This window comes from Rhinoderma darwinii, chromosome 1 (genome assembly GCF_050947455.1).
Source record: "Rhinoderma darwinii isolate aRhiDar2 chromosome 1, aRhiDar2.hap1, whole genome shotgun sequence".
NCBI classification, from domain to species: Eukaryota; Metazoa; Chordata; class Amphibia; order Anura; family Rhinodermatidae; genus Rhinoderma; species Rhinoderma darwinii.
Window position 1 is genome coordinate 292590615 of NC_134687.1, and position 19049 is coordinate 292609663.

General features: G+C 42.5%; 1 protein-coding gene across 7 annotated transcripts in view; it reads left to right on the forward strand.

Annotated features, from left to right (window-relative positions):
- The window catches only part of EPS15L1 (epidermal growth factor receptor pathway substrate 15 like 1), a 239977-nt gene that overhangs the window by 131454 nt on the left and 89474 nt on the right, over positions 1 to 19049 (forward strand). For all 7 annotated transcript variants that reach the window (XR_012847578.1, XR_012847579.1, XM_075825344.1 and 4 more), the window contains 4 exons: positions 7292 to 7456; positions 13638 to 13767; positions 13853 to 14001; positions 17066 to 17126. Coding sequence is in view for 5 of the 7 variants with exons in the window: in XM_075825344.1 (XP_075681459.1) it covers positions 7292 to 7456; positions 13638 to 13767; positions 13853 to 14001; positions 17066 to 17126 (505 nt within the window). In the remaining 2 variants the exon portion in view is untranslated. The remainder of the gene's footprint in view (positions 1 to 7291; positions 7457 to 13637; positions 13768 to 13852; positions 14002 to 17065; positions 17127 to 19049) is intronic.

The window sequence follows — 19049 nt, forward strand, 5'->3', positions numbered from 1 at the left end:
TAAATACTCTCTCTTTTGTCTAACCATTGATCAAACTGTCGCTTGGCTTCCTTCCATTCCTCCCCCAATAACATTGATGGCGAATGTAGGAATGCTGTGTACGCACGCTGCAATCTGTCGCTCGCTGCCTTGTATCCTTCGGTCGTCTTACGTTTAAGATTAGACATATACTGCATGATTTTCCCTCTTATTACCGCCTTGGCTGTACGCCAATACAATGACGGTTCCGAGTGATGCGCTACATTATCCCCATCAAATTCCATCCACCACCCCTTAAGCTTCTGTGTAAAGCCCTCATCCTTTGCCAGAAAAGCGGGAAACCTCCAGATAAAATCCGTTCCTCTAGCTACTGTGTCGGCCAATGTAATGGTAACCGGAGCATGGTCCGAAATAACTAGATCTTCAATTGCCGCTTCACGTAAACGTCGCGCCATTGCGTCACTAACTAACAAATAATCAATACGCGACCATGACTGATGAACATGAGAGAAATGTGTATATTCCCGCGCATCTGGGTGTAAACTCCTCCACGCATCTATTAGGGCCGCGTGTCTTAAAAAGTCGGGCAAGATCCTATCTCTGCTTCTCTGCGAACTAGTCCCTGCGCTCCTATCCTCCTTTGAAGACCTTACAGTGTTAAGGTCTCCCCCTAAAATCAAAAACCTAGTGCGATCCTGCTGGAGTTGGGTTTCCAAGTGACCAAAAAAACCAGTGTTAACCGTATTTGGGCCATACACATTATAAATACTGATGGTTTCCCCTTCATGCTCCATCACTAGATGGATCCAACGGCCCTCGTCATCCCGCTCCTGGGACACCAGTGTAAACGCAAAGTTTTTATGTACCAGAATTATAACTCCCGCCTTACCCTCCCTTGCCGACGAGCCAAAAACCTGACCCACCCAGAACTTTTGCAAATACTTAAACTCCGGCTCGGTAAGATGAGTTTCCTGCAATAGGGCCACATCTGGGTGCAATCTTTTCATGTGCCTTAAAAGTTTGGTCCGTTTCTGTGGGGATCTCAGCCCTTTAACGTTCCAAGAAACTATTTTCATGTTATTGGACCGTGTTTAAGATGAGCTAAAGTGCCTAAAAGTCGTGTGGAGTCCAGGGAGTCAGATCCGTCTTTTCCCAAGAGCCATGTACAAACATTAACATTAACATCATAACCAAACCCTGGCTTGTAAGCCAGAACCAACAAGGCCAACCATCCCTTACCTAACAATCATAAAATCACCTGCGGCAAGGGTTAGCAGTCCCTTAATACCCACTGGTGTGTGTGACTTCACTTTTTTCTGTTATGCCAGAACGCGCCCCTCCCTCCCCCTCCCCCCCAGCCTGCCTATATGGCCCCTTCCATGAGGAAGTAACACCTGCCCTTGCCCCCTCAGTACCTCTTTGTCGCCTGCGCACCCTTATGTACATTCCCTTATCATTACTTTAACAGCCTAGAGTCCGTTAGGATTGCATCCTCACATTTCCCTATGAACCTTGCTTCGCTTCAAGGTTTCCCTACCTCCGCGTCCCCTATCTCCTACCACAATTTCCCTCAGTCTGCCATTGTAACAGATAACAATAATCCCTTGCGTGGGGGAGGCATTGTATCACTCCCGGTCAATCCCGCCCACCAGGGACAATCTCAGATCCTGATCTAACTCCCTCACAAATATCTTGCAGGGAAATATCAGAATGCATATACTTCAACCTTGATAACATTGTAACAATAGGTCAACTGTTGACCGGTACATAGTGCTGTATAAGACCGCAAAATATCCCCCTCAATAACTTTCAGATTATCTGTAAACTTATCTGTAGCTGGTCGGAATCTGCAATTGGTCTACAGCGTCCACAAAATCATCATCACATCAGCTTAAATAAAATGCACCAAAAAGGACTTCGTCCGTCAATCAGGAGACGTGGATCGGGTGCGGTCCCGTGTTCGCCTCTGCGGCTTCGGAGAGTCCCCTCTATTTCCAGCTCGACCCCCCCGGGATCTTCCAGGTGTGGGCATTAAGGCTTCTGCCCAGGTTCGCTCCATATTTAGCCGGTTCCTTTTGTCTTCTCTTGACTTGCGCTGCGGACTATGTACTGGACTGTGATGCTCCTCTTGCTGTGATCTGTTCCCACAAAGCTCCGCAAGTGCTTCCTCCGCTTCCTGTGGAGTGGTGAAAACCTTATTCCGCCCGTTCTCTTGAAACACCCGCAGGATGGCTGGGTACTGCAGGCTAAAGCGTATTCTCGCTTGGAACAGCGCGGTGCAAATCTTGCTGAAAGCCCGCCTTCGTTTTGCAACCTCCGCCGAGAAATCCTCAAATAGTAGCACTTTCATGCCCATTATCTCCAAAGGACGCGATCTGCTGCGGAAAGCTTTCATGAGTGCCACCTTGTCGTTGTAATCCAACAGTTTGAAGATCACTTGTCTGGGACGATGTGAATTGTGGTCAGCTGTTGCTGGGAGGTTTCTGGGGTCCGGCCCCACTCTATGCGCCCTCTCCACCCGGCATGGACGGGGGAGACCTAAGGCTTCCGGCAATGTCCTCTCACACACTCGTTGCAAATCAGCAGATATCACCGCTTCTTTCAGCCCCACCAGTCGCAGGTTGCTCCTCCTGGAGCGATTTTCCAAATCCTCCACCTTGTCCCCCAACTGCGTAGTAACAGACAGCACCCCTCTAAGTTTGGATTGCAGGCGTTCATTTTCATCCTCCAGCAGCGTCATACGCTGTTCTAACGCATCAGCTCTGATAGTGACTTGTGCCAGCTCCGCATGCACGCGGTTTAGAGAATCTTGCACCGTTTTTTCCAGCGCCTTTTGCAGGTCTGGCGCTATCTGTTTGGCTACTTCACGGGCCAGGGTTACATAGTCAATGGCTACTGGAAGAGCGGACAGTACATGCTCTGCCGGGCTTGAAAGCTGGGACTGATGGTGCTGCAGCTCATCTTCCTGTGTGTATAGCAGGGTCGCAGTGGCGGGAAGCGCCGCCATCTTACCTCCCTTTACCACGGCCGCGGCTGATTCCTCCATGGCTGGCTTCTGCGCGCTTCTGAGAAGGTACCTGTCCATACAGGCACCACCGATGATGTTGCCGTGTGCAGGGCTGGAGACTTCCCCGCTGATTATCGTCGCTGTAGCGACTATTGCGAGCTTACAGGCTGGTCGGGAGCGGGAGCTCAATCACTCGCGTCCTGCATCCCCAGCGCCGGAACCGGAAGTCCACATTACCTTTTAAAGTCCAAAAAATCCCCCTTTCACATGTTTCCTCTAAAGTAATGTAAAAAATAAACAAAATTTGGTATCGCTGCATCCGTAAAAGTCCGAACTATTACAATATACCATTATTTAACTCACACTGGGAACGCTGTAAAAAATAAAGAATTTAAAACGCCAAAATCGCAGTTTTTTTGGTCACCTTAGGTTTTAAATTTTTTTTTATAAAAAGTGATCAAAAAGTTGTATGTAAAAAAAATATGGTACCAATAAAAACTACAGCTCGTCCCGCAAAAAATAAGCCCTCACACCGCTCAATCGACCAAAAAATAAAAAAACTGATGCCTCCCGGATTGTGGTGAAAAAAAAGTTTTTTGTTTTTTTTTAACAAACCGTTCTTACTTTGTAAAAGTAGGAAAATATAAAAAAAACTATAAATTTGGTATTACCGTAATCGTATTAAGTCTTAGAAAAAATTTCAGTTATTTTTACCGCACGGTGAAAGCCGTAAAAACGAAACCCCAAAAACAATGGAGGAATCGCAGCTTTTCCCAATTTCAGCCTGTAAAGAATTTTATTTTCAGTTTCCCAGTACATTATATGGTACTTTAAAGAGGCTCTGTCACCAGATTTTGCAACCCCTATCTGCTATTGCAGCAGATAGGCGCTGCAATGTAGATTACAGTAGCGTTTTTATTTTTAAAAAAACGAGCATTTTTGGCCAAGTTATGACCATTTTTGTAGTTATGCAAATGAGGCTTGCAAAAGTCCAAGTGGGTGTGTTTAAAAGTACAAGTCCAAGTGGGCGTGTATTATGTGCGTACATCGGGGCGTTTTTAATACTTTTACTAGCTGGGCATTCTGATGAGAAGTATCATCCTCTTCTCTTCAGAACGCCCAGCTTCTGGCAGTGCAGATCTGTGACGTCACTCACAGGTCCTGCATCGTGTCGGACACATCGGCACCAGAGGCTACAGTTGATTCTGCAGCAGCATCGGCGTTTGCAGGTAAATCGATGTAGCTACTTACCTGCAAACGCTGATGCTGCTGCAGAATCAACTGTAGCCTCTGGTGCCGATGTGGCCGTCACGATGCAGGACCTGTGAGTGACGTCACAGATCTGCACTGTCAGAAGCTGGGCGTTCTGAAGAGAAGAGGATGTTACTTCTCTTCAGAGCGCCCAGCTAGTAAAAGTATTAAAAACGCCCCGATGTACGCACATAATACACGCCCACTTGGACTTGTACTTTTAAACACACCCACTTGGACTTTTGCAAGCCTCATTTGCATAACTACAAAAATGGTCATAACTTGGCCAAAAATGCTCGTTTTTTAAAAATAAAAACGTTACTGTAATCTACATTGCAGCGCCTATCTGCTGCAATAGCAGATAGGGGTTGCAAAATCTGGTGACAGAGCCTCTTTAAATTGTGTCACTAGAAACTACAACTCCTCCCGCAAAAAATAAGCCCTCACACCACTCTGACAGAAAATAAAAAACTTTATGGCTCTAGGAAAGCGGGGAGGGAAAAACTAAAATGTAAAAGCAAAAAATGGATCACTCCTGAAAGGTTTCATTAATTTCTACTGAAAAAGCATTTATGACCATGTGAGGTATTGCCGTACTTTGGAGAAATTGCTTTACAAATGTTGGGGTGCTTTTTCTCTTATATCTTTTGAAAAATGCAACATTTTTGTGGAAAAATTGTTGATATTCATTTTCACGGCCTAATTCTAATAAATTCTGCAAAAGACCTGTGGGGTCTAAATGCCTTAACACCTAGATAGATTCCTTAAGTGGCGTAGTTTCCCAAATGGGGTCAGTTTTGGGGTGTTTCCACTGTTTTGGTACCTCAGGGGCTTTGCAAAATGCGACATGACACACGAAAACCATTCCAGCTAAATTTGAGCTCCAAAAGCCAAATATTGTTCCTTCCCTTCTGAGTACTGCCGTGGGTCCAAAACCGTTTATTACCACATATGGCGTATTGCTGTAATCTGGACAAATTGCTTTACAAATTTGGGGTGATTTTTCTCCTTTATTCATTGTAAAAATTAAACAGTTCTATGTTTTTTCATAGATTTTAATTTTCACTGCCTAATTCCACGAAATTCAGCAAAAAAACTGTGGGGTCAAAATGCTAACTATATCCCTAGAATAATGCCTTGAGGGGTGTAGTCTACAAAATAGGGTCACTTTTGTTTTTTTATATGTTTTGGCACCACAAGACTGCTTCAAACCTGACATGGTGCCTAAAATATATTCTTTTAAAAAGGAGGCCCAAAATCCACTAGGTGCTTCTTTGCTTCTGAGGCCGGTATTTCAGTCCATTATCACACTAGAGCCACATGTGGGACATTTCTAAAAACTGCAGAATCTGGGCAATAAATATTGAGTTGCATTTCTCGGGTAAAACCTTCTGTGGTACAGAAAAAAAATGTATTACAAATTAATTTTGGCAACAAAAAAAAAGATATTTGTAAATTTCACCCCTACTTTGCTTTAATTCCTGAGAAACGCCTAAAGGGTTAAAAACACTTTCTGAATGCTTTTTTTGATATTTTGAGGGGTGCAATTTTAAAATATATAAGGCCCTAAAAGCCACTTCAAAATTGAACTTGTCCCGGTAAAAATCGCCTTTTGGAATTTTCTTGAAAATATGAGAAATTGCTGCTAAAGTTCTAAGCCTTGTAATTAGAAAGATAAATTCAAACACTCCTTTCGATGAAATATGCAAAAGATGATTTATTTGAAGAAGGCAATTTAAGAGAAAAGGTAACATTTCGGCCACAATCCGGCCTTTGTCAAACTCTGCAAATGAACGTAGAAACAATGTACTGTATGTTTCGGACTATAAGACGGTTTTTAGCAAGAATGAATCTTGCTAAAAAGTCCCTACGTCTTATAGCTCGCAGTCAAGGGACCCGGCATCGCCACGCCCCCTGACCGCTTCATTACTTAACCCCTTCCCGACCCATGACGTGACGGCACATCATGGAGCGTGGGGGGGGGGGGGGATGATGTATAGAGCGGGCCATACACTGCAGGTATCAGCTGTGTTTTACAGTGGACACGCTGCTCTAACAGCCAGGAACAGCTATTTTTTTGTCCCTGGCTGTTTAAAGGGCTTGTGCCATAAAACACATGTATCTCCTATCCACAGGATAGGGGATACATGTGCGATCGATAAGGAGAACGGGGACTGAAAGTCGCCAAGAGCGCTGCATGAGAAGCTTTGACTTCCATGTTCTGTGTCCGGCAGCTTCATAGAGATCAATGGGATTCTTCTGCGCATGCGAGAGCGGCTCTCCATTGATCTCTATGGAGCTGCGGAACAGATAAGCCGAACACAGGACCCGGAAGTCCAGGCTTCTCATGTAGCGCTTTGGGTGACTTTCGGTCCCCTGTGGCATTTATAGGGGTTTTTCTACGAAAGACATTTATGACATATCCTGTGGATATGTCAGATTCAGGTCCCACCTCTGGGACCCGCACCTATCTCTAGAACGGGGCTCCCTAAACCCTGTTCCAGCTTTCTGTGCTCTCCCAGCCCCTTGATTACATGTGGAATTACTCAAATTGTATGTGGTATTACTATCTGTCTTACAAGCAGATGCATTTAAATTTAGAAAAATGCAAACATAAATGCAAACATAAATATTGAATTTATCGAGTAAATTTTTTTACTTACAAAATGTCATGAGAAAACAATCTCAGAATCACTTGGATACATAAAAGCATTCCAAAGTTATTTCCACATAAAGTGACACATGTCAGATTTGAAAAAATCTGCTTCGTCCTCAAGGCCAAAACAGGCTCAGTCCTGAAGGGGTTAATCGTGATTTTGATTTAGGTCATAATAGAGGGAGGGGGAATCCAGACTCAAACAATACCCCATCATAAAGAATTGCCGACTCTAACTGCTTAATTTCTATTAGTCATAAAAACTCTCCAACCATCTACATGGTTGCTATTATTTATATAACACACAGCTTTTTGAACTAGATACCCTCTTGGTTACATGAAATGTTCTCTCTCTCTAGGGTATATGCATTAATATGTTCTTAAATTCCTTTTTCCAGGCTCGAAGTAAATTGTCACAGCTTCAGGAGAGTCAGCATGAAATGAACAAAACTATTGAGCAATACAACAATGCACTCAACGGAGATCATGGGGGAAGTCTGAACAACTTATCAGATGTTGAGGCCTATTCTCCAAAAGAGAGACTGGAGCTTTCCACAGCAGCGGTGAGAAAACAGAACTGGTTCAGGCCCTAAAGAAGCGGTTCTTGGTAACCAACATTTTGTAATGATTTGGCCATAGATTAATGGCTCACGTTTGTACGCTCTTTTTTTATTCCAAGTAGTGGATTATTTTCAGATCCTAACAGATCTTCACTCTATATGTCGTAAATGACGCGAAATGTTGTTGTCTTTTTCATTACCAATACCTACGTAATATCTATTTAAAATAAAATGATAACATACACATTCTGAAATATGGCTGAAATAAAAGATAAAATCACATGCACTGACATCTACGTTTACACAAGTAAAGAAGGGAAAGGCCCACTGTAGTTTTTTATTTGGCTTTGTACTATGCTTCATCACGCTTACAGTATAGATGAGCTCCCTGTCGCAAGTTCTAAATACAGTGTTTAATGTGAACTATATCTTGAAAATTAGTGCAGGAAACTAGAAATAAAACTTGGGCAGGGGGGATGCTGAGAACACAATATTAATCTTGTGCCCAGCAGCGTGTATGTCACTACTTAATGCTGCCCTCAGTGAGGGCAATGATGACAGTCCTCTAAGTAAAAAAAAAAAGGAAAAAGTTAGATATAGAATGAAACATTTTAAATAAATAATGCATCCATATCACAAAAACAATATTAATTTTCACTCATTTTTGTCTACTCAGCCCCACCCTATCTTCTCAAATGCCAACAGCAAAGATCTTACTGATGATCTATAAAACAGGTGTAAAACAAGGCAAGGGAGACATTAGAGCCCACCTGGGATACCATGTTCTTTAGTGTTATAAGGACAATATATATTGGCAAGGTACACAAATCTAGTAATGTTATATAGAAAAGGCTGATTAAGTTGTAATATATTAACTCTGTCATTTTAAAAATTGGGAGGAGGGGGGGATTTACATTTTTCCAAATTTCTGTCCATTTTTCCTGTATGTAAAACTTGAAGAATTAAGTTTGTTTTGGTATTGTATAAAAGTTCATCTGTGCCACAAAAAGGATAAACAAAAAATTATATCTGGCTGATTTGACTGAATAAAGGAAAAAAAAATCATTATATGAATTTGGGATTCCAAAAGGTAAAGTTTTGCTGTCATTTAGCTATTGAAGACCTTGACCATAAAAAGGGTTGATTAGGTAACACTTCCGTAACGTTTCTGTGGTACTTACAACAGAGCAAGCGTAATCTCGCGAGATCACACTGTAAATTACAGGTTACAGCTAGATTACGCCTGCTCTGTTGTAAGTACCACAGAAACTTTACCGAAGTGTCGGGATTGGGAATAGACATCACGTCCTGGCTGGAAGGAATGTCTATTCACTGTCTAAACACTTCAGTAGCGTTTAATGTGTCAGTATAAGACATCACATAGTAAACAACGCAGTGTCACTATGCACTGACTAAATGAATGAAGAGAAGTGCATGACGCTGATTGGTCAGCGTCATACACTCCTCTGTACAACTCCCACTTCGTCGATAGTAAAAACACGCCCAGTTGGGCATTAAGAAAGTAATTTTGTATAAAGCTACAATCGCTAATAACGTGGTAAAAATAGATCGTTTTTCTAAATAAAAAGCACTGCTGTAATCAACATTATAGCGCCCATCTCCTTATGTAGGGGATAGGGCACTTATAATGTGGGGACAGAGCCTCTTTAACTTATTACAACAAGTATGGTTACAACAGCAATAACATGTCAGATACTTGATATATACTATACTATACTATATATACAAGGAGGTTGAGACCCGCATTTTATCACTGCAAGGTGTTGTGGCTCCTCTGCCGGAACAGGTGTCTAGTCTAGAAAAGAAAGTTGACCTATGGCACCAGAAATGCGATGATCTGAAAAACAGACTTCGCCGCACTAATATTCGGAACCTGGATTTTCCGGAACGAGGAGAAGGCACAAACCCGTCCTAATTTCTGGAATCATAGGCTCAAAGTCATGTTTCCTGAGGCCCTCTTTTCCAGACTCTGCAGGGTCTTGTTGCTTTGCCTTCTAGTCTGCATCTTCATTTAGTTTTCTTCAGAGGTGAGCTTAATCCCTAATGTCGATTGTTCAGGTCTTCTGTTATTTACACTCTGGAGGACGATACACTGCTTCTGCAATTATTTGATAGATGGATCATATTCTATATTCCCTTATTGTTATCGTACAGGGGTAAGATTGATGTCTGATGTAAAATGCTACACTGTATGAATTGATGCTAGCATTGTTCGTAGGTACTTAATGGCGAGGCTATTTGTACTTGTAATTACATATATATTTTTTTCAACTAAAATACGTCACAAGAGAGCGGTCTTTCACTTGTGGGGCAACTTCACAAGCAACCCCAACACCTTGCTACGAGTTACTATAACAGTTATATGATTTATGATTATACTCATGTTTGTTAGTTTCACAGTTCAATGCACATGTAATATTATATTTCACTTCTAGAAAGAGAAAAACTGTTTTCTCTCATCTTATACAACTATCACCACATATTGCGTACCTGCAAGCAACCCACTAAATCCCTGATACGGTTACATTTCTGTGCAAGCCCCGAGTCCAGTGGTCCTGACATTCCACCTATACCTCTTACTCTAGGGAAGTGTCCTTACTAGTTCATAAAAGCTTGAGGTGGGCGGTGACTCAAGTTTCCTCTGACCCTGACGGTCACTATGTGTTTGTTCATGTAACAACTGTATTCCTTACGTTTTACTGGGACTGTACATACCCCTCGTGGCTGGCATGTCTATACAACACCAGGCTGCTATTTTTTCAGTTGAATATCTTGCTGCCAAGGTGGTGTTAATGGGGGACTGCAATATGGTCTTAGACCCATTATTGGATATACTGCAGGTGTCCCTGAGTACTAGAAGTGTTCCCTTGTACGACACTGTCTTGAAAAGGTTTCTGGAGGAGACTGGGTGGGTAGATCTGGGGAAGTGCCTATATCCCTCAGATAGTCAATACTCGTGTTACTCACCAGGTAGGGGAGCCTTGTCTTGTATGGACTATGCTTTTGGGAATACACCTGAATGAGTAGCAGTTACAGACATCCACTACGCTGTCAGTGGGGTTGGTAGATCACTCCCCATTGTGCTTAGAATTGCAGATGCCTGGGGTTGATTGTAGATCAGGTTGGAGGGTGTAGCCCTTTTGGCTTCAACTCATTGGACAGAAGGAATTCCTGACCAATTACAGACCTTTTTGGAGCTCAAGTGTGCTACAGCTAGTCCCCTTTTGCTCTGGGAGAACCTTTAAGGTCGTATTTACGTGGATGCCGCCATTATACTGTTTTCTTCATTAAGAGGGAATCTGCTGGACGTGAGAAGAGGTTGGCCCATAAGTGTGCTAACAGAGAAAGGGAGTTTATAACCGACCCCACTGACACCAACAAGCAGGCCTGGCTACGTTCAGGTCATCAATATTTGATGCTCTTGCATAAAAATGCCCAGAGGAAATTGTTCTATTCCAAACAATCCTATTTTGAACTGGGTAATCAGTCAGGCAAATTCCATGTCATCCGTATATGATCGGTGCGGGTCCGACACCTGGACCCCGCATCGATCAGCGGCTACGGCTGCCTCCGGGCGCTTTTGAACGTTATGCAGAAGCTGGAGCTGGAAGCAGATGGCTCCAGTCATGGAATAGCGACTGAGCTGCAGAACTGCAGCTCTGCTCCTATTCAAGTGAATAAGAGCAGAGCTGCAGTTCTGCAGAACTTCTGCTATTGAGTGGTTAGAGCCATCTGCCCATCTGCTTCCGGCTCCAACTACAACTCCAACTCTGTCTATGACGTTACTATCGTGGTACTCCTAAAATCTGATAAAAATCCTTCCTTAATAAATGTGGATTATAAAATATTGACCAATTTCTATTTAACAGCTTTAATTCTGCCATTCTTAACATATTTTAATCAGACCAATCTGGCTTCATGCCGTACAAGAGTACCACAGATAATATCCGTAGTGTGTAGATTATCTCTCAGGTTGGAGGTTCTTGTAGGATGCGGCCAAGGCTTACGTGGAATGGCCATACTGTATGTTCTTACAGTGCTGAATAAATTTGGCTTTGGCTCCCAGTTTATCAAATGGGTCTTTACTATTTATAAAAAGAAAAACCTAGGGTCAATCTATTGATTAATGTTCAGTGTTCTGCTTTTTTTCATTTAGAAAGGGTTTACCCGACAAGGATGTCCACTTTCGCCATTACTGTTTGCTTTGGTGATTGAGCCTTTGGCTCTTCAGTTGAGACAGTACACATATATCAGGACGTTTTTTCATGGCCGACCCGGACACATCCTCACAAAAGGCTGTCCACCTTTTAGATGAGTTTGCCTCATTCTCAAGACTCCATATAACTGGAGCAAATCGGCCCTAATGGCTCTTTGGGACTCAGACTTGCTTCCAACATATTGTAATTTACCGGTGGTGAAGGTTTTTAAATATTTGGGTATATATATGTATCACTAGATATGCTAAGAGAAGCAGCAACATGGGGGATAATATACAGCAATAATGAGCAGGGTAACTGTGAATCCAGCACTGGAGTGAGTTAAAACACTTACTAGAAGCTACAGCAGCATCTCTGTGTGTCTGTGGCTCTTTCTGCAGCTGCTCCATTCTGCCCTCTCCATAGACTTCTATTGGCAGCAGCTGTAACCTGATCTCTCAGTGAACTGATAATCCATCTTTATCTCTGTCTCACTGAAGACTAATTTTACCAGTGAATTCAGAGTGAATGATTGGGACAGGAAGGAGGAGAGAAGTCTGATGTAGTGTAGAAAGAGGCATTTTTCTCTAAGGCTTCGTTCAAATCTTTGTTGGGACTCCGTTCATGCGTTCCGTCTGACCTTTCAGTCGGGAACCCATGAACGGAATCCAGACTGAAAAAACGGAAACCATGGGTTTCCTTTTGCATCACCATTGATTTCAATGGTGACGGATCCGTTGCAAATGGTTTCCGTTTGTCACCATTGTTTAAGGGTTCCGTCGTTTTGACAGAATAGCGCAGTCGTACAGTAAATGACGTAAACTAAGTCTAATAAGATATATTACAAAGTTTCTTATCTTCGCTTCTACTTTTGATTTACGGGGACAAAAAAATGTAAACCGTTAGGCCTCATGCACACAACCGTAGCCATGTGCACGGCCGTGATTTTCAGGTCCGCCGGCCCCGGAGTGACACCCGTGAGCCGCCCGCAAATCGCAGGCCATGCACATTTATTTCCTATGAGCCTGGACCGCAGAACACGGCCGTAATAAGACATGTCCGTTCTTTTTGCGGTCCAGGCTCCTGGGCTATGCACGGACCGTGAAAACCACAGTCGTGTGCATGGGCCCATAGGAATGAATGAATGGGACCGCAATTCTCCCGTAGATTTTTGGGGGAATGTGGCCTTACTCTTTAAGGTGGTTGATTCTTGAGATAAGGAGTAAAAATTTGAGTGCTGTTGCATTAAAGGGGTTGTGCCAAGGTGAACATTTAACACCAATCCACAGGATAGGTGATAGATGTCTGACTGCTGGGGGTCCCAACTGATCAATAGAGCGGGGTCTAGATGCATGACTGCAGTGTGAAGAATAGAGTGGCGGTTGAGCATAAGCGGTGCGCTACATTCAAAGTCTATTGAACAGACCGGAACAATGGAGTACAGTGCTTGGCGGTTACCATCAGATGTTAAAGGGAGCAGTAGGGTCCATTCTCAATCTCCACTCCCTTTAAAGTTCTCCTAACTATGGTCGTGCAGTGAGGAGGAACAGGAGCTCGGGACCCCCGTTCTAAAGATCGGTGGGGGTCCCAGCAGTGGGTCTGCCAGTGATTAGACATTTATCACTGTTTACTAAATACCATAAATCCACTTGGATTGAATAAACCGTATTGGGGTTTGATTGATTTTATGTTTTTACACAGTTTGTTGCCAGTCTCTATGAAGTTCAGAAAACGTAAATACTTTTGAATTATTATTCATAAAAAAAAAATCATCCTAATTATGCATTTACGTGCTCCATCTTTGCCAATTCCTTTTACCTTCGTATTTTATTGTGAATTAGGCACCTTATCTCTAATATTGATACATTTGAGGTATTAATATATTTGCAACATTAACAGATGGTTCCACATTGATTACAGCTTTAGTGTATTTCATCCTAACCGTTAATTGTGTTTCTGTTTGATAGGATGATCCATTCAAGAACAAAGCTCTTTTGTTCAACAGTAACAACAATCAGAACATTTATTCAGATCCATTCCAAGCTGAGGATCCCTTCACTTCTGATCCATTTAAAGGAGCGGACCCCTTCAAGAGTAGTAAGTGCATTCTTTAAGGCTCTTTTCATAACCTTATGAGTTGAATGGATTATGGAAAATTAAACAATCACAAACTGTTTTTCAGATCCTTTTGGTGATGATCCTTTTAAGGAAAGCGACCCATTTCATGCTCCTGCTTCAGATGACCCTTTCCAGAAGCCCAGTAAAGGTGACCCTTTTTCTACTGACCCCTTCACTAAGAATAACGTCCATTCGATGACATTGCCTTTAAAGGTAAGATATGGTAACCATTTAAATGCATTCAGTAGTTAGTGTACTTATTAATACATACCTAATAATAGGATTTTGTCTTTCATCTCAGCAAATCAAGAGCAATTCTTTCTCCAAACATTAGAATTCTATCCTTTTATTATTGCTGCACAAACAACTTGAACTGCATGAGTAAATGAGTAATCAATTTAGTTAATGTTTTTCCAACACTCCCGGACTTATTATTTACATCCAATGAAAGGGTTAAGCCAATCTTTATTGTAGTATAGAATATACACTGTTCAACCATAACATTAAAACCATTTGCCTAATATTGTGTAGACCTACCTTGTGCCCCAATACAGCTATGACCCATCGGGGCAAATACTTTACAAGACCTCTGAAGGTGTCCTGTGGTATCTGGACCAAGACGTTAGCAGCAAATCCTTTAAAGGGCTATTCCCATCTTATAATTGGATGGCTTATCCCTAATGTGATGGTTTAACCCTGATTAAGCGTTGCATCGCCTCCTACGTTTTCCTTCCACAATGGTGTTCCCGGCCACCTGACTGTGCAGTGAACTGCAGCCAGCGCCTTTCACTTGACTAGGGCTATGCATCCCCTGCACAGCAGGTGGCCGGGGTATCGCTGTGCAGGGAAAAACAGTGAAGGCCTCAGGGCTGCGGCCCCTTCATTCTTACGATCAGTGGGGGTCAGCCACACCGATCATAAAATGATAGCATATCCTAGCAATATGCCGTCACTTTCTAAGATTGAAATACCCCTTTAAGTCCGTTAAGTTGCAAGGTTGGGCCTCCATTGATTTGACTTGTTTTTCCAACACAACCCATGTTCTTCAAACCATTCCTGAACAATTTTTGTAGTGTGGCAGGGCTCATTAACCTGCTGAAAGAGTCCGCTGCCATTAGGGAATCCTTTTGCCATCAATGTTGTACTTGGTCTGCAGCAATGTTTAGGTAGGTGGTATGTTATAAATTGACATCCAAATGAATGCCAAGACTGAAGGTTTTCCGGCAGAACATTGCCCAAAGCATCACACTTCCTCCATCGGCTTGCATTCTTCCCATAGTGCATCCTACTGCCATCTCTTTCCTGAGTATGGCTATGTTCACATCAGCGTTCTGCTTTCCGTTGTTCTGCTCCGTCATAGGACGACAAACGCGCCGGATCCGTCGCATGACAGAAAGCAACAGTGCCCGAAGGAACCCATTTACTTTAATTGGTTCAGTTGGTTTTCTTTCATTTTGCCGGACAAAATAGTGCTGCATGCGGCGCAATTTTTTTTCAGCAAAAAATACTGAATCTTGGACGGTGGCTTCTGATGTGAACAGAGCCTAAATGGCGCACACGCATCTGGCTGTCCACATTATGTAACAGAAAATGGGATTTATCAGACTAGGCCACGTTCTTCTATTGCTCCATGGTCCAGTTCTAACACTCCCATGCCCATTGTTGGCGCTTTTGGCGGTAAACATGTCAGAATGGTCCGTGGCTATGCAGTCCCAAAAGCATCGAACTGTGTTTTTAAATTTTTCTATCATAGCCACCAGTAACTTTTTCAGCAATTTGTGCTACAGTAGCTCTTCTGTGGCATCAGACCAACCGGGCTAGCTGTCGCTCTTTACATGCATCAATGAGCCTTGGGCACCCATAATTCTACCACTAGTTCACTGGTAGTCCTTCCTTGGGCCACTTGTAGTTGGTACTAACCACTGCACACCGGGAACTCCACAGAAAACCTGTCGTTTTGGAGATACCCTGACCCGTCTAGCCATCACAACTTGGTGCTCGCCAAATTTGCTTCGATTCTTACACTTGCCCAGTTTTCCGGCTTCCAACACATCAACTTAAAGAACTGACCCTTCCCTTGACAGGCGCCATTGTAGTTAGATACTCAAGGTTATTTACTTCACCTGTCAATTGTTTTAATTTTATGACTGAACTGTTTATTCACCATTACAAACGTTATCTAGAAAATAGTGTTGGGAGTAATTTTACAGAAACCTCCGTGTGGTATGGTTTTATTCCAGCTAAGAAATGCATTGTTCATTCAGAAATGGCCTAATATATTTGTTGCCTGTTCGTGCTAAGAACAATATAACAAAAAGTAACTCGCAAGGCAAATAATCTGCATTTGGGTTGGACCATTTTATGAAGTCCTCATCTCCCCCCCCACATAATATGTAGAAAACCCCCAGTATTATTTTACCTACACAAAGAACGGAGTCCTATGCTATTCAGTTTAAAATTAAAGGCTCAAGCCTTGTCTTCATTAAAATTAACAAACGTGAGGCATTCAAGAGAAAATCACAAAAAGCTACATCCATATGGTACATAATGAAATAATTGAATCAAAGGTATACCTAAAGTGCATGTAGTAAGCATTAATTGCGCAATGGTATATAAAGTGCTCACAGTAGGTAGCATTTGCACGAAGGCAGGGTCACATCAAATTTCTATATCTAATGTGATCCTATATAGACCGCTACCTCCTAATCTAACAATGTGCAAAGTCAAATGATTAAATATGGTACATTACCCATAGTGCCCAGCTGTATAGATCACACACTATGCAGCGCCCCAATGTGCATTTTGCGTTCCCGCTTCCGAGGGTCAGAACAATAGTTATATCTTCCAAGCCTAGAATTATCATTTTTGTGATAATTCGGTGAGTATCCCACTTTCATGTGTTGTGGAAATTAAGCCAGCCGTACTCATGATACACTTATTCCTCCCCTTTTACCCTTAAAAATTTAAGCTCGGCTCATCCGAATGTGCATGTTTATGTCAATAGAAAGAGGGGATTCTGTTTATTCCCAGGGGAACAAAAGCTTGGGAATGTTGAAATTCACATTGCCTGATCTTTCTTTCCCTTAGAAGCAGAACTTGGGGGACTGTGGGGCTACCACAATTCACATAAAATTGCCGACCGTTTCAGCCACAATTGGACGGTTCGACCAGCTTTAGTTTGCAGGACCAGCTTTAATCTTGTGATTAGTTGTCAAAGACAACACAAGGGTTAACATATGTTTAGAAATTGGTTTGATTTATCTTTTTCCTACAACAGTCTGATCCTTTTGAGAGCAGAGATCCTTTCTCCTCTTCAACACTGCCAAAGAAAGAACCAGGTGAGCAGACATAGAAAAATAAATGCCTCACGTAGGACTGAGGGCGTTATCACAATTTTTCCTACAAATCTTCCATTTATGACCCGTCTCAAAGGCTATGTACACCTTTAGGCTATTTTTTTTTTCTTTATATTGAACTACATTTTTTAGTGATTTAAAATCACTTTTGTAATGTACTTTTTATTTAAAAAAATTAAAATCCGTTTCACGTCTACAGATTCTATGTATCACAGTGCAGTACGTAGAAGCTACAGAAAGCTGTTCTGAGCCGAATCGGTCAGTGATCCACTTTGACTTGTTCGGAACTGAGCTCGGAAATTCGCTCAGGAGCTGCTCTCAGCCGAGCCGTCAGACCAGCTCACTAACAGATTTGGCTCAGAACGGCTTTATGCAGCACCTATGTACTGTGATACATAGAATCTGAAAAAGTGAAACTATGTTTTTTTCGAATTATATATATATATATATATATAATTGATTTATTTTTTTAATAAAAGTACACTTACAAAAGCGATTTTAATCGCTAAAATGTATTTTTTTATAAATACCCCAAAGGTGTTTATAGGTTTTAAAGTTGTTTTTTTTGTTGTTTTTTTTTAAATTCGAACATTGATGTAGTACCTGACACAGCACCATTCATGTCCATGCAGATGTGTCTGGTAATGCAGCTCAACCCTATTCATTTAGGTAGGCAGAGCTGCAGTACTAGACACTGCCACATTAACATGGAGGGTTCGATGTTTGATACAGCAGTGATCAGTGGGGGTCCCTGGGAACAGACTCCCACCGATCACATATTGTTGGTCTATCCCAAAGATATGCACCTAATGCTATATCCTAGAAAACTCTTAAAGGAGTTGTACATTGATAACTTTTGGTGTTAGGATGTTAAATTAAGGTAGCAGCAAATAGTACTTACACTTTCCTCATACAAGCCATGTTAAAACTTTGCTTGTGAGAGGCTATAAGGTACCCCAGCAGAGAAAAGAGCAGCGAGGGAGCATAATTCGTAAGAAGAAAAAAAAAAAGATAGTATCCGGCACTCGTTCGCATAGGGAGCATAGACTGTTTACAGCCGGGTAGGCAACGTTTTAAGTATGGCGTGCTGATAAAAATAAAAAAAACAACGATGAAGTACTCCGTGTGCCATGCAAACCTGAAATTCATATAAGCTAAACTGTTAGCACATATGTGACATAAACCAATTAGTCCGTTAATAAACTTACGTTTCAGTGTGACTTTTGTCCCTGACTTACTTTGCAAAGATGATTCATCTGTGGTTCATACGAGACTACTGAACACCAACTGGGGGGAGGGGTCACACATAGGAAAGACTGCGGCTACTGAATGCTATATTTGGTGGGCTACATAGGAGAGCCCGTGGCTACTGAACACCAGCTCGGGGGAACTACACGCAGGAGATTCCGCGGCCAATGAATACCAGTTTTGTGGGCGCTGCATATAGGAAAGAGAGCGACTACTGAACACCAGATTTTTGGGGGGCTACTTAGGAGAGACCATGGCTACTGAACACCAGCTAGGGGGAACTGCACACAGGAGAGACCGTGGGCCACTGAATACTAGCTTTGGGGACACTGCATATAGGAGAGACCACGGCCACTGAATACCAGTTTTGGAGACACTGCAAATAGGAGAGAGAGCTACTACTCAGCACAAGCTTGTGGGGGATGCGCACAGGAGAGACCGCGGCTACTGAACACCAACTTGGGGGCATGAACATAGGAGAGACCATGGCTACTTAACACAAGCTTGGGGAGGGATGCGCCTAGGAGAGAAAACTGACAAATTTTGGTAACTATGTCTTTTACAGAGCGGTTACTGAACTCCTTCCTTGCGGCGCTGATCACCAGAAGAGAGCGGTGCTGCATTGTGTGCTTGACAAGTGTTCAGCATCAACAAACA